This window comes from Phalaenopsis equestris, unplaced genomic scaffold, assembly GCF_001263595.1.
Source record: "Phalaenopsis equestris unplaced genomic scaffold, ASM126359v1 Scaffold000136, whole genome shotgun sequence".
In the NCBI taxonomy this organism is placed as follows: domain Eukaryota; kingdom Viridiplantae; phylum Streptophyta; class Magnoliopsida; order Asparagales; family Orchidaceae; genus Phalaenopsis; species Phalaenopsis equestris.
The window spans coordinates 354456-369328 of NW_018164578.1; the positions used below are offsets into that span (position 1 = coordinate 354456).

General features: G+C 35.8%; 1 protein-coding gene across 3 annotated transcripts in view; it reads left to right on the top strand.

Moving 5' to 3' along the window:
- The first annotated feature begins 730 nt into the window (after positions 1 to 730).
- The window catches only part of LOC110021625 (NAC domain-containing protein 10-like), a 38386-nt gene continuing 24243 nt past the window's right edge, over positions 731 to 14873 (top strand). Inside the window, exon 1 of one of the 3 annotated variants that reach the window (XM_020720187.1) lies at positions 731 to 772. Coding sequence is in view for 1 of the 3 variants with exons in the window: in XM_020720186.1 (XP_020575845.1) it covers positions 963 to 970 (8 nt within the window). In the remaining 2 variants the exon portion in view is untranslated. Of the gene's footprint in view, positions 773 to 883; positions 971 to 1237; positions 1296 to 14873 lie in introns of those variants that run through there. The other 2 variants (XM_020720186.1, XM_020720188.1) reach the window with 2 other exon arrangements.

Below are 14873 nucleotides of genomic sequence, written 5' to 3' on the forward strand. Positions count from 1 at the left end.
ATACCTGTAAGACAAAACATAAGAACACTTTTCTTTAATTTGCATTCTCATCCATAGAAATGTGTAAATCACAGAGAAATATTAGCACACTTATCTACATATCAACAATCCCCCATAAAGCGTGGTTTTAAATGCCATTTTTCTTCATTGCTCACCTTATCCTATAAATAAAAGGGTCTTTTACTGTAATAGGATTTTTGTCCACTCTATTCTCTCATGTGTCTTCTTATAGGAAGGACTTTGGGCCCGTCACTCCCTCCATTCATCAAAAACATTCAATTATATAAAAAAAGGGTTAGTAGAGTCCAAAAATACACTATCTTATTCTAGAGGGGCAAGTCTTTTTGCATTCCTCTCCTCTCTCTTCTCTCTTCTCTCTTTTATTTTTCCCACTCTCTCATTTTCTCGTCTAAAAACTCAATCCCTTGAGTGTGCCTTTTGGATAAATTTAGATTTAACATAAATATAATTTTATGTCGTGAGTTTTCAAACAAATATTGAATAAAGATGTTTGGCCTATAAAGCATACATTTAATTTCTGTAGTTCTTTTATATATTCAAAACGTTGTTCATTAATTTGAAACAAGCAAGCAAAAAAAATATCAATTCCCTGTATGCTTTCTTGGCGAGGAAGGAATGACTTACCCTCTCCGGTCTGGCTAACAGGCAACAGCCAAACAAACCCCGAGCGGATGAGCTCAAGCTTCGTAATCCGGTTCGATCGCTGATCAGGTGCGGTTTAAGTCAGCCGAACCGCAAACCTTGGACCCCGGTTCGTGGTCATTGGAACATTCCCGCCAACAGCTGTTTCGTATTATTATCATTATTATTATTTATATTTATATTTATCGATAAAATCGATTTGATGGTCGTCCCAGGACTTTATTTTCCTCTATCCTTTTAATAACTTTTCACTGAGCTCAGTGCTTGCTGTCACTCAGATCTTTGGGCGAGCTCGAGGAATGGCTAGGTATGTTTTATTGGTGAAAACCCTAGAACGATCACATTGCTTAAAGATTTTTATGATTTTATCGACTTCGCCCTGGATTATTGCCATACTTAGGTGTTTAGGGGTTGCTTGGTTGTGAGAGTTCTTTTGTCTGGGAGATAGCACAGAATAGGGTGGAAATCCTAACTTCTTTTAATCGGGCTTTACTTTCGAATATTTGAAAATGAGGCCAAGGAAAAAACAAGAAACTAAAATATTCGAAGTCAATATCAATAATCAAGTTAAACAGTTCCTAGATTTCGTCTCTTTTTCTTCAGGTGCCTGTCATCCGAACATACCCATATGAGTGAGTTGCTGTATTCTAAGTTATCTAAGGATGGATTGTTCTAAAACTTGGTATATATTGATTTTACGGGTTCAGACTTAGGGAGCTTTTCTGTAGTTATTATTCTTGATCTCCCATGGAACATAGAAGCTGTTTTATTTTGTGTCATGTATCAAATATTATTAAAGATGCCAGTGTTATCAGAAGCAAGTTTTCTATGTCAACTGTTGCTTGCTTTCTTCAGTCTTAGTTGTTCCAAAAATGTCATTGTCATATCTATTACATTAGATCGATGCAGTGTTGACTATAAACTCCAGTACACATGTGTAAACTTTTATTACACATTCGCTTGTTTGGTGAAAGTAAAACAACAGCGTTGTTTCCAAAAACTCCTGCTGCTGGAAACTGCCGGTTACTGTTGTCAATCATGGGCAACTACATCTAATGCTGTTTATCCCGTTTAGCTCTTTCTACATTGATATTCATTCCCCTTCCTTGACTTTGGGCATTCCCCTTCCTTGACTTTGGGCATTCCCCTTCATAGAAATATCTACGGTGTGGAAATAAGACCTTTGGACATGTTTTAAGAAGAAAAGGGTGTTTGTGGGACAAAGAGCAAGAACATGATTATATTAAAGGAAAGGAGAACTAGGGAGGAGTGATGATGACAAAAAGGGAAAAAAACTTCTATTTCATGGAGGCATTTGACATTGGAGCTATCCATGGATGAAGTTTGCTGATAGAAATTTTGCACATGATACGTACCATTTGTGAGAATGATGTCTATAATGGCTGCAAAGGTTGATGATCACTATCACAATGACAAAGGATGAGATTTGGGAGGCAATGGTGAGATGTGACAACAGTTAGATGGCTTTTAATTTAGACTTCTAAATGACATTGAATTACAACCAATTTATCATTTATGAGTTGTTATCTTCTAACATCATTGCTTAATATTATAGATTTTAATGAATGAATTAGCTCCTTATCTGTTACAGTAAGATGAGCAAAATAATTGGGATTGTTCAAAACACAGCTACATGTTTGAAATTGTATATTTTGCTATTCATCTATGGCTAGATTTTTAAGCTTCACTTTAAATCCACTGTGATGTGCAGAAGAGAGGTTGTTGATGTTAGTCTCTTATTGGTGAATGCCCTATCTACTTGGGTATGAAATTAATGACTTAATCATAGTTCAAGTCTAGCAGGTTTATCTTTTTTCATGTAGCTCTACCCTTATAAATGATTATTTTTGGCAACTCAATTTATATTTTATATTATTTTTCCGTGGATTAAATACATTGTCTTTTTGCTAAAGCGAAGAATCATATGAAAGTGAAGGAAATTTTTATACATTATGGTGAAGCTTACTTTCCAAACTTTTTTAGTTGTTCATTCTTCATTATCAATTGACACATTGACACATTTAAGCATTGTTTGGCTTTTTTTTTTTTCCTTTGGGCTCTCACAAGGGATCACTTTACATGAGAAGGAAATCCATACTTTTCTTATTGCTTTTTCAAATTTTAATTTAATATTTTACTTCAATTTAATGTGGTTATTCTTTCATTCGATACCCAAATCATGTATTTTGAATATTTAAACCTTATTTTGGTCTTCTTGCGGACATTTGTATTATTTTATCATCATAATGCTATTTTGGTTGCAATTGAAGAACTATTTTGGATTTGTTTCTTTTAATCAAGAGAAATACATTCTTAAGTGAGTATTTCTTGAGTACCATGTGATAAGAAGATATCTAGTGATACAAAGTTAAATTATGCATGACTATATATAGAATGGTTTTGTTAAATGGATTTTAGCATTGTCTAACAATGAAGTGAGTTTATCTATGTTGAGTGCATTATAACTGAGCATTTTAGTATTGATATGCTATAAAAATAAAAATGTGTTAAGAATGATTATAGGTTAGGGACAAGTAGTGTCATCTATTAAAGATAAAGTCATATGAAAGGAAGGGCATAAGATTTACCTACAATATAAATTGATAGAATTAGGTTGCAGTATTTGAAAGTCAAAATGGTATAAAAAAATAATGACTTGTACAAAAAGGCACTCTAAGATGGAGTTAAAATATTATGTAACATTCAATAGTAGTGAATGGAGAAGTGATTAAAGCTAACCCTAAATTTTGAGATAAGAATAATAATAACGGTTTTGGTGATGATATTTTTATAATCATCTATTTTTTTAGAAAAAAACTAATTGTTTTACAAAAATTGATATGCTTAAAATGTAAAGCTTAGGAGTGTGAAGGAAATGGCCGAGAGGGGAGAAGAGGGGATGGTTGGAGACAAGGGAATTCTGGTGGAAACCATGGCATCTTCCTCTTCCTTTAACATTGCTAGAAGGTACAAAAAGGGGTGTTTGGGTTCTCCCCTTCTCGATTACTACTTACTATATTTTATGTTTTATACTGTGAGTTGTATTCCACAAATTTGCTAATAGTCATCCATATAAAGTTGTACGAGGCTTTATAGGAATACTTTTTATATTAAATGTAAAAGCTCCCTTGGTAGCATAAGGACTTGGATAATTCCTTTTAAGTAATGGTTTTTGTTGTTTCATATATATCCATTGTTGGTTTGACATCAAAATAAGATCATGTGACGTTCCTACTTTTTGATTTTGGCAAAGCTACTAAGGGAGGCAGCCACATGGCACATGTGGGACCAGTGTTTTGGATTGATCTCAATTATGTTGATTGGGAGAGTATTCAACATACCTCCCTTTGTTGGTTCCCTAATAGGGACACTACATGATAAGACCATCATCATTTTCTAGGATGTCATCATAACTGCTTTGGGCTATTACTATCATACTCACAACATTCTAAAAGGTTGCTTTGGCTCTTTAGCCTTTTACATACTAGGGCCCCCTTTGGATTTGGCGAGAACGTTTAAGATATGGCTTGCGAGGTTGCTTTCAGCTAGGCTAGCGAGCTCCTTGCTTCACTTGATGAGTTATCTTGAGCTCGACTTGGTGAGCTCGTGCACTTGCTTTCATTTATGCAAGCTAGTTCTTTATTTTTCTTGTATTTTTAGAGGGTATCTACAAAAAGAACAAGAGAATAAGAAAATAACAAGTGATGCTTAGGCAAGGTCAATACCTAGTCTACCTCTCCTAGCTAGTTTGCTTCTCTTCCATATTGAGTACATTGTTATATTCGCCTTGTGGAATTTTCATTAATGTAAAATTTTGTATTTAATGAGTACGGAAAATCTGGTATCAGAATTTAAGGAAAATTTAATGAAAAATTTTGTTTATAGATGCGATTTTTTTTTTGCCATTATATTCATTTTAGTTTGGTTCCATCCACTAGAATTTTCTTCCTTCATGTAGTGAGAGTTATGTGAGATTTTTGCATTTTATTTTTTACTCTATCTTTTGAGCTCTGTAACGTTAAAGGATGGATACAAAAGTTTGATATTTCCAATGAATCCATATTAGCTGATATAGAGGAAAAAATAAAAAATAAAATTTGGAAGGCATAGAAAGGAAAAAGATGAAGATTGAACTTGAGTTGCTTAGTAAGAAAGTTAAGGTTATTGCCCCTATCATGGAGGTGGCTTCGCCAATGACATTGATCCGAGTATTCTCAATGAATCTTCTTAGTGGTGAATGTCCCATAGAATGGCATTGAGGCTATCCATGAGTTAGTGATCGCATTTGGTTTGTAGCTCTTTTGGCCATTTCTATCTAATCACTATGTTTCTTATTTCACGGGGTGTTCTCAATGACTGTGGCTCCCTTTGTGGTGAGAGTAGACCAGAGGTGGATTGTCCTGATAGTGAGCAAATAGTGGTGGAGTGCATGTCTATTTATTTTATTGAGTTTTGATATTGTTCCTTCTATTTGATTTTTTAATATAAATTAGTGAATAGCTTTTGGCGAGTGAATATTTAGGTGATGACTTGGGTTAGTGACGATCGATCTTGTGGTTGCTTAGGCAAGTGTCTCATTAGGCTCATGGGCTATGAGGTATCACATTATTTGGATGCTCCATTTCACAGTGGCTAGAAGGCAGTGATTGAGGATGGCAATTATGTTAGCTCGTCGAAGCCACTTGGGTGCCTCGAGGAGATGATTGTTGAACTTATTTTGTGCATGTGTCCCCTGGTGCTGGCCTTAATAGTTGTCGTCCTTCTACCGTCAGTTTTGAATTGCGGATTTGACCGACATGGTTGAGTTTATGAGGTGGTTTGAGATGTTGGCCCTGGTGGCCCATCTAATGTCATCATTGGCCATGCAACATGATCAAGGGCTGGTGTCCAGGACCAGGCTTCAAGAGTAGATATCTCTTTTTGAAACAAGAACATGAATGCTATTCAAGAAGGGATAATCGCATTAGAGGGTCATCTTAAAGCAACGAAAGAGATTGTTAGCAACCTTGGTGAGGTCTTCTAGAGTTTGATGGTAGAAGTCACCCAAATTCAGAATGCAATGTCTTTAAGTTTTTACCAATTCTTTGTTGAGAGTGATTTCGTATCGTGCCACTTGGTTAGGTCTGAGAACTTACTTTTCGATGTCCTGAATGACCCAAATTTCCATTTTTCCATGTTTTTCATGGTGGCAACTTGGTTGAGGGTCGAATGAAATGTGATTATATATTTACCATTGACATTTCAAGTTCAAATGCATTATAACAGTACTCATTGTAATGGATTGTTTGAAATGTAGAAATGGGTTTATGTAATGGTTTTTAATTCAACCTTATTATAATGTGATTGTGCTATCTTAATTCTTTATGTTGGATACATGTCAAGTATCTACTAAGCTTAGTTCTGTCTTGCAAGTTAGCTGTAAAATATGCTCATATTTTGTTGACTAAGAGTTAGATTTCAAATAACTTGAGGGCCTGAGTATAGAGGTTGAGGTGCTGGGGTTGTAATCAAGTGTACTAAGCTTACTGAGGTGTTATGGTTGCTCAAACAATGTACAATGATGATTATATCACCTAACATTTATTGCAATCACTTGGAGTTAAGTCTTTTATATACCCATAATTATACATTGCACAAGGGAGATGCACTACATATTCTCTGAGATTTCTATTGTGGTTACTTTTTTTCATTTGTTTTTCTCTTTAACATTTCAAAGCTTCTATCCAGACCATCCAAACCCTTATTGTGCTTGGATTTTCTTCCTCTTGGAATAGTGAGCGCTTTGAAGAAGAGTGCTAAGTGCTTTAGTTAGTTCAAGCATACTAAGTCGTTCATTGTCTTTGTTCTAAAGACAAATTAGGTCTAAATGATTAGGGTTGTAAACGAGCCGAGCTCGAGCTCAAGCTTGACTCTTGTTCAGCTCGTTCGAAATTGCTCGTGTTCGAAATCGACTTGTGTTCGAAACCGGCTCGTGACCAATTTGTTCGTGTACGACTCGATTTATATATTTGTGTTCGTGTTTGGCTCGCGTTCGACTCAAAATTGACTTGTTAAAATTAAACTGAAAAAATAGATGTAGAGTGTTGGATTCGAACCTGGATCAAATATATGCAAAACAAGACACATAACCACATTACCACATGAGTAGTTACGATTTTAACATAAATATAAATATATATATAATATATTATTATATAAATAATATGCATAATATATTATTATATAAATAATTATATAATTTTTTTTTATTTCGAGCTAAGACAAGCCGAACACAAGCGAAAAAAAAGTTGTTCGTGTTCGACTCGTTTATAATTCGAGCTTTAAAAACTTGTTCGTGTTTGGCTCGTTTACTTAACGAACGTTAAACTTAACGAACGAGCCGAACATGAGCTGTTCGCGAACAACGAGCTTTTTTGACAGCCCTATAAATGATGCGTGTTTGACCAGTTCCACCTTGTTAGCACTTCAAAAGAAGTTGAATTCCCAAATACCTTTTTGAAGGGCAATAATTGTGTATATGAATAATACTTTTCTCATCCTCCACTTTCCATTGTGCCCATAAGTGGTTGAGATCATTAACTATTATGGAAATTCTATTTGCTCAGGTTTTGTCTGACTTTATTTCAATTATCGTCACTTTCATCTTTTATCTCCACAATTTGAAGTTGAGATGGAGACTTGGCTTCTGTTGTCGGTATTTACTATTAAAGGTTGTGAGGATCACTTTGAATCGCATTCATGCAGTCGATCTAAAGAATTAAATAAAAAATTTGAAGTAGTGTTTTTGCTTTATAAAGTGGCTTCGTACCTGGTCGATTCACATAATGCTCCTGGCCATCGAGAACCTACCCCTCTCTCTAACTTGAGCGTGGCCGAACAGGTCATCGTTTATGTGGATTTTGTTGTTAGGCATGAGCAATTTCATGTCACTAAGTTATGTGTAGTGATATCTTTAGTTTAATTTATTCGTCCTTTCAATATGCTTTAGTTTTTCTTAATTGAAGTTGTGACTTAGTTTTATTTGTTTTCTCTTTACCCTAGTGCTTATGTCATCCTTAACAATCTAGAATTCATCAAGTTTCTAGAGGAAGCGTCGAGAGGGAAGAGGGTTTCATAGAAGAGGGCAATTGCATGGGTGGCTCATCTCTTTCACAAGAGGAGGTGATGACGGAACCACTTGAAGGTGAGGCCCCTGTTACTTGAATTTATTGACTACACAGACTTAATTGCTAAGTATGCTTCAGTATTCAAGAGAAATCAACTATATGGCTTTGGACGAAGATGGATGTAGGCATTATCATCATGGTAGTCTTAATGGCTGTTGAGATTGAGTAGCGAAGGAAGAGGAAAATAGCGGTCCTTCACTGTAAAGGGAAGGAGATTGAGTAGTTGCCTTAGAACATAGGAAAGGAGATTGAGTAGTTACCTCAGAAAATTGAGTGAGGACATTCTAACTAGCAACTGAAGTCGGCATTTTAATTCAACGACAAGCCGAATGAGAGTCAACTATTAATCACTTTAGGCTTGATAATTCTTTGGTCGGTTATGTTTGATTAATAGTCAGCTCTCATGGTCGAGCAGGAGCTTTGTATATGAAATAACTTTTTCGGTTTATTAAGCTCACTTAGTTTTTATTTTTCTTGTCATTTACTTAAATCTTACTTCTTGTTTTTTCTTTTTTATATTGCTTTCTGTGAAAGTTGTTGCTTTGGTTGGCTCTTCCCTGCTCTTCCCTTACACCATAGCTTGATCTATATTCAAGTAATTATTTAGACCTCCTAGGAGTAGACTCACTATCTATTGTTAATCTTTTCGCATAAAAGGATGTCGAAAATCATGCTTTAATGCCGGGACCCATATGAATAAGATATATAGGGATTGCTGATTTTGATGTCTGGGGTCTGAGGATGAGTTTCAGGCAAGGTTACATGATGATGCTTGTGTCACTGCAAGAAATTTGTAATTTGTTAGACTATCACCTTGGGCATATATTTTTTGAAAAAATAAGCTTTTAAGTTGTTAGTTGCTTATGATGTTAGATGCTAATTTACAAAGGAATTCTTTTCTCTTTGTTTTAAACTTGCCTTTTCGGGAGAGTTACTAAAATATGCTTAGCTGATGTAAAATCTATGAAAATTAGGTTTTTGCATTTGTTGCTGCATTAGAAAGTCTTTTTTCCCGATGATGTGACCCATGTCTATGAAGACGTTTGGTGACTTTGTTATATTAGGACTTTCTTTTGTTTGGGGCTATAAATTTTGTTGAAATTTTGAATAATATGATATTTTTTTATTGATATGAAATGTAATCTAAATAATCCTTATATGAATCTTAGAATAGGAAAGATAATAAAAACAAAATAACAAGAAAGGAAATATATAATATCTAATATTTTCAATTAATCAATTCATATTAATTATTTGAAGATAAAAGAAACCATGTAAAATAGGAAAGGAAATAAATCTAATCCAAGGAAATAATTTATTCCTCATAACATCTCACAGAAATAAATTATTTCCTAATATAACTTCTAATACTCCCCCTCAAATTGAAACATGGTTGAAAACTATATTCAACTTCGATTAGAAAATATCAAACAATGGGCGATTAAGAGTTTGTTAGGTAGAACTTGAAGTCTTCATATCGTATCACGGTTGTATTTGACTGCAATTCTTATAGCGTCTGAAGGCAGACAGAAGACTCTTACATATAAAGCTGCATAGACTTTGCAGGGAAGTAGGCAACTGCAGTTGTCATTGACTGCAGGTCCAACAGTGTCTGTAGGTAGACGATAGACTCCTACATGTAAGGATGCGGGGGAGTTTGCAGGGAAGTAGACAACCTACAAAAGAAACTTACTTCTAGTTGACTGTGGTTTTCTTTGATTGCAGCTTCTGCAGTGTCTGTAGGTAGTCAGAAAGCTCTTGCAGGTAATGATGCAGGGGAGTTCCAGGGAAGTAGACAACCTGCAGGAAAAACCGACTTTTAGTTGACGGCGATTGTCTTTGATTGTAGTTTCTGCAGTGTCTGTAGGTAGACGGAAGACTCCTACAGATAATGTTATAGGGTAGTTTGCAGTGCAGTAGACAACTAACAAGAAAAACTGCAGAGTATGACTTGCAAAAGAAGGAAAAACATCAGAGATAGGCCTTGTTGCAGGAAAAGCACCGTAGGAGGGTCTGATACAAAAAAAAAAACTCCGGAGGAGAGTCTGTTGCAGGACAAGCTCTGGAGGGGGGTCGAATGCAAGAAAAGGCTATGGAGGAAAGTCTGCTGCTGGAAGAATTCCGGTGGTAGACTTGCTACAAGAAAAACTACGGAGGAGGGCTTGATACGGGAAAAAGTTTTGGAGGGGGCTTGTTGTGGGGAAAAAACTCCAAAGGAAGAGGCTTTGCACCGAGGAGGGCATGCAATAGGATACTTCCGGCTGCAGATAGAATTCTGGTGGCAAAAAAATAAAAAAATTAGAGGACTTGAGTGGTGTTTTTGGACATTAGGGAAGAAATGATGGAGAAGGGCATGTAGGCCGACTGCTGGGATTCCCTCATCTCGTCTCTTACAGAGTGTTGGGAGAAACTACTCTGAAAGAATCTCCTTCTATTTTCACCGTGGAGTAGGGTCACAAGTTTCGCGAAAATTGGTACAAAACATTTAAGCACAAAAGCAAAATCAAAACAACCAAAAAAGCAAACGAGGATTTACTTGGAAAAACTAGAGAACTGGAAAAACCACGAGGCCACACCATCAGAAATTTTCATTATGAAATTCAAAAGTTTTTACAAAGGACTCACTAGTTTCTTCTCCACACATAAGAAAACTTACAGGACTTGTGCCCTCAATCTTCTTTCTCCAATTCGACGCGAATAACACGCTAAGATCCCAGAAATCCTCCTCTCCAACTCCTCTCTCCTTCACAAGAATTTGTTGATGATCACCCAAAAAGACCTACACCTAGCACCTCATTACGTCGCTCGAAATTAGTTTAAAAACTCAGAAAGCGGAGTTACTGCAACAGGCACAAAATCTCTCGAACTAGGCGCAAAAGCGCATTCTCTTGGGTAAAAGACAATCATGCTCAACAATTATGAACGCAAAGGTGCCCTTTTGCACCCCCCTCTTTGTTTGCACACAAACATGGGCACAAAAGTGCCTTTTGAGACCCATTCAGAGGTAGCACCCACATGGTGGGCGCTTGAGCGCCCAAGCCCAGTGCTTAGGTGCCCGATTCTTGGCCTTCCCTGGTTTCTTTGGCTCCAGAAGTCTAACACAAAGTTCAGATTGAGTTGGTCAACTATGTTGCATACTTCAGGTTGAATGTGTCATTTTTCAACATCATTAAAGCATTGATGTACCAACTATTCTTCACAACCCTTAAGGAGTTTGCCTTCATATGGTTTTCTCACTTACTATTTGGAACAATTACTTCCTTTATAGAGTTTAAGAGGATATTCATCTCTTATTTGACAACGTCCAATGTCTGCCAAAGAACTCTCAGTCATTGATCTGGATGCATTAAGAGCTCAACGAGTCTCTTTTGACTTTTGTAGCAAGATTCAAGAGATAATGCTGGATATTAAGATCGTGTATGCTCTTAGGTATGCTCTTTATTTGCAAAGAACGGGTATATTTGTTGAGTTACTTGAACTTGCCAACCTCCTTGTAAATGTCAAAAAATATTATAATGAAGTTGGAGTACTAGGGCTCGTTCGGGACAACTACAACTTTTTGTAAATATGGTTGTAAAGCTGTGATGAAGAAAATAACTTCTTAATATTCGTAGTGTAAATTATAAATATTTATTTTTTTCAAGAAGACAAATATAAATTTTCTTACAACTACTCTTTGTAATTTTGTTTCTAGAATGTAGTTTTTCATCATAAAAATTTTTAAAAAGCAACAAGAAAAACAATTTTGTTGTGCCACAACTTTCGGTTCATTATCCTATTTTTACCTTGCTACAGGCAACAATGGCCAAATTTTTTGAGATCATCTAAAATAAAGAATATTTTTGGTGATTGCACCTTATGAATATGGGAACTCTCATAAGAGACAACCAAATACCATGCTTTCGATATATAACATGGCCACAATATGCACTATTCGAGTTGTAACAGATCGTCCCTTAATTTGACACTAGTCAAAAGCAAACATTTGGGATAAATTTTGAAGTAACCGAACTTCATATGTTTTAAATAGCTTATATTCCTCTAACGACGATTAAAGCCCAAACATTGATAGATTATCGTTAATTTCATCATATAGGAGTAGAGCAATATGTACTCGCAGAAGATACCATTGAAATTATATGTGGATGGGCTATCGAGCGAACAAGGGATAAAAGCTGGTTTGGTACTATAATAGCCCTATAGATATTTTCCTAACGAATGTCGTCAGTATATAGTTTTTGCTCATTATTAAAATTGCACAATAAGTCGTGATTTTCTATTGGAAATTGTAATGAGGCTTAAGTCTTATTGATCGACTGCGAGGTATATGCCTCACCACTATTGTCGTGTACCTCGCCTCATGCATAGAGAGGCACATGCAATAATAAATTAAGTTTGTCTTAGTCTAAATCTTAAATAAACTTGCGCACCATATCTGCTTCAACTTGCACGCAGTCATGCTCAATCTACTCACCTCAATGAAGGAAATCTTTGCATTTCTCTTCAATTGACACCTTTGCCTCCTTGTCTGTTGGCATCGTCAACCTCCTACAACATCATCACAAGTCTTCTTAACACTTGCCACCAAGTTCTTTGTAGCAACCACTTTCTTATAGTTGCCATTGTCGTCTCTCCTTGCACTTGTCGCCACTGTCCTTGCAATCGTCGTCGTCATCCTTAGGACAAGTTGAGTTCGTATTGATAAAATCTACAAACATCTACTTTTCCCATTTGCTTTTTACATCATTATTATGTTGGAGATTTACTCTGGGTGCTACACTTTTTAATAAATTCAGCATCGAGTAACTTTTGCATTTCTTTGTGGATTGTGCCAATTAACGTTGCAACAACTGGCTTTTTATGGTTAATTGACTTTTTCTTATTTACATTCAATTTATGGTATACTTTTGGCATCTTTTTGGCTGTCAATGCAAATACTTTCATTTTCTACCTTAGAGTTGCCATCAACTTGCCTTTGTACTCACAATTAAAGGATGACATGATTCAACAAATGACGTGATCATCCTAAGCGTTAGTCAGAAGTATCATCTAAGTGCCTACTTATTAAATGTAATGAAGAACAACTGACACTATTGTTCGACTTAAATAAGTAACATGTTCAATTAGATCTGTTTTACATTAATAAGATTTTTTTAATGTGGGTTTTTGGGTTTAGTATGTCGCTTGGCTTTGATGAATCCTCTAAAAAGGTAGTAGTCAGTTATATGCTTTTCTTCCAACTCTCCCTCCAAGTCGATTAGACTTAGGGGACTGTAGAATGTCGCTTTATTCTTAGTTTCTCGGTTGTAAGTCTCATCTAGGAACAATAGTACTCTCACCTTTTAACTTTCTCCTTCTAGCCGCAGCGTTTACTGGCTCTTCGGGCATTGCACTCTCGGTATTATTTATCGGTATGTGTTCCAAGAGTGATTGGATAATTTTGCTAATTATCTCTTTAATTTTAATTAGTTTTTTAGTCGTTATGAAGTCTTAGCTCTCAATGTTAATAAAAATTTTTCTAGCAATGGTTTGTTTGGTTTTATCTCTATCTGCTTTTGTAGATCTCTAGGCATTTATTTTATCTTTTGGCATAAGTTAATGCTCCCCACATCTTTTAGGATATTAGATCTTATTTTGGCCATGTGGTTTACTAAAATCGTACTAAGTTAGAGCAAAATAGGAGCATGTATGGATGGTAGAGAAAAGAGTTGGGAAAGAGGAGTCTACTATCAGGCTCAAAAATCCATAAAATAGGAAATATAAATCCTAAAATTTGGAACCCATAGACCTCTTGAGATTCACTCTTTATGGATAGAGAGATCTAGAGTTCTAGCGCTATAGGAAAAAGTACATAGTAAACTATATATGTAATATAAAAAATTGAAAAATAAGAGGGGCTTGTAGTTAAGTACATACTTGGATTCAAATTGATTGTTGATTGTTGGGTGCAAAGGAGTTGTTGGGTCTCATGGCAATTGTTTTTGATTTGCTTTATGATCTAGTTGATTGGACAAGTTTTGTTTGGTTATAAGACTAGTCCCTTCCGAGTGAGTGGGGGTTCCATTTTTTGCTTGGCTAATGAGTCTAGCTAGGACCTTACTCGTGAGTCCTAGGATTTGATTGACGATTTTGCATTGAGGTTGTATGCACTTTTCATTTGGGTGAGTTCTCTTTAGGGATATACGTATATATGTAGAGGACATGCAACATTGGTTTTTTCTGCTGATATCTATGAGTGAGCTTGGGTTGATAAATAATATACAATTTTGGTGGAGTACACCCATGGAGCTAGAGGGTGGTAGTACCATGTATCAGAGTTTTATTGGTTTATAGGATTGAGAAGGGTTAGTAATGTGGAGTTGGTGATATGCGAGCAATGCAGAAGGCTCCTGGAAAAAATAAAATGAAATATTGAGAAGTGGGTGTCAAGTTGAATTGAACGATGCCATTGACCAACTAGGAACTTCCATGGAGTGGATATTTATACGTTTTGATGCAACGGGGTACTGTTTACTAGGTCTGATTGATAGTGATTCATAAGGGCCACACAAAGCTAAAAGTAATTGAGATGGTTGGAAAGGACATATTGCTAGAGGTACTAAGCTAGTTTGTTAGATAGCACAAAGTCGGGAGGTGGATGGAAGATTATCAGGAGTTTAAGGGTGCGTTTGTTTTGACTTTTGGACCATGTTTTGGGTCAAAACCGCATTTCACGCATTTGTTTGCGGCCTTCTGCTGGAACGGGCTGCAAAAATTTGGTCTTTTGCAAGCATACCACATAAAATATGGCCATTTACACTCATACTACTGAATTTATATTTTTTATTTACATATATTAACCGAGCATGCTCCACGTTACATGTTTTACATGTTCCATTTATCATATAAGGTTATGGGAAATATAAAAATCAGTGAATTCTCTTTCAACCTCATCAAAAATTCTCTCTCAACAGTTGTTGAAAGAGGATTCACTGATTTATATATATATATATATATATATATAGACACAACAAATAATTAGAT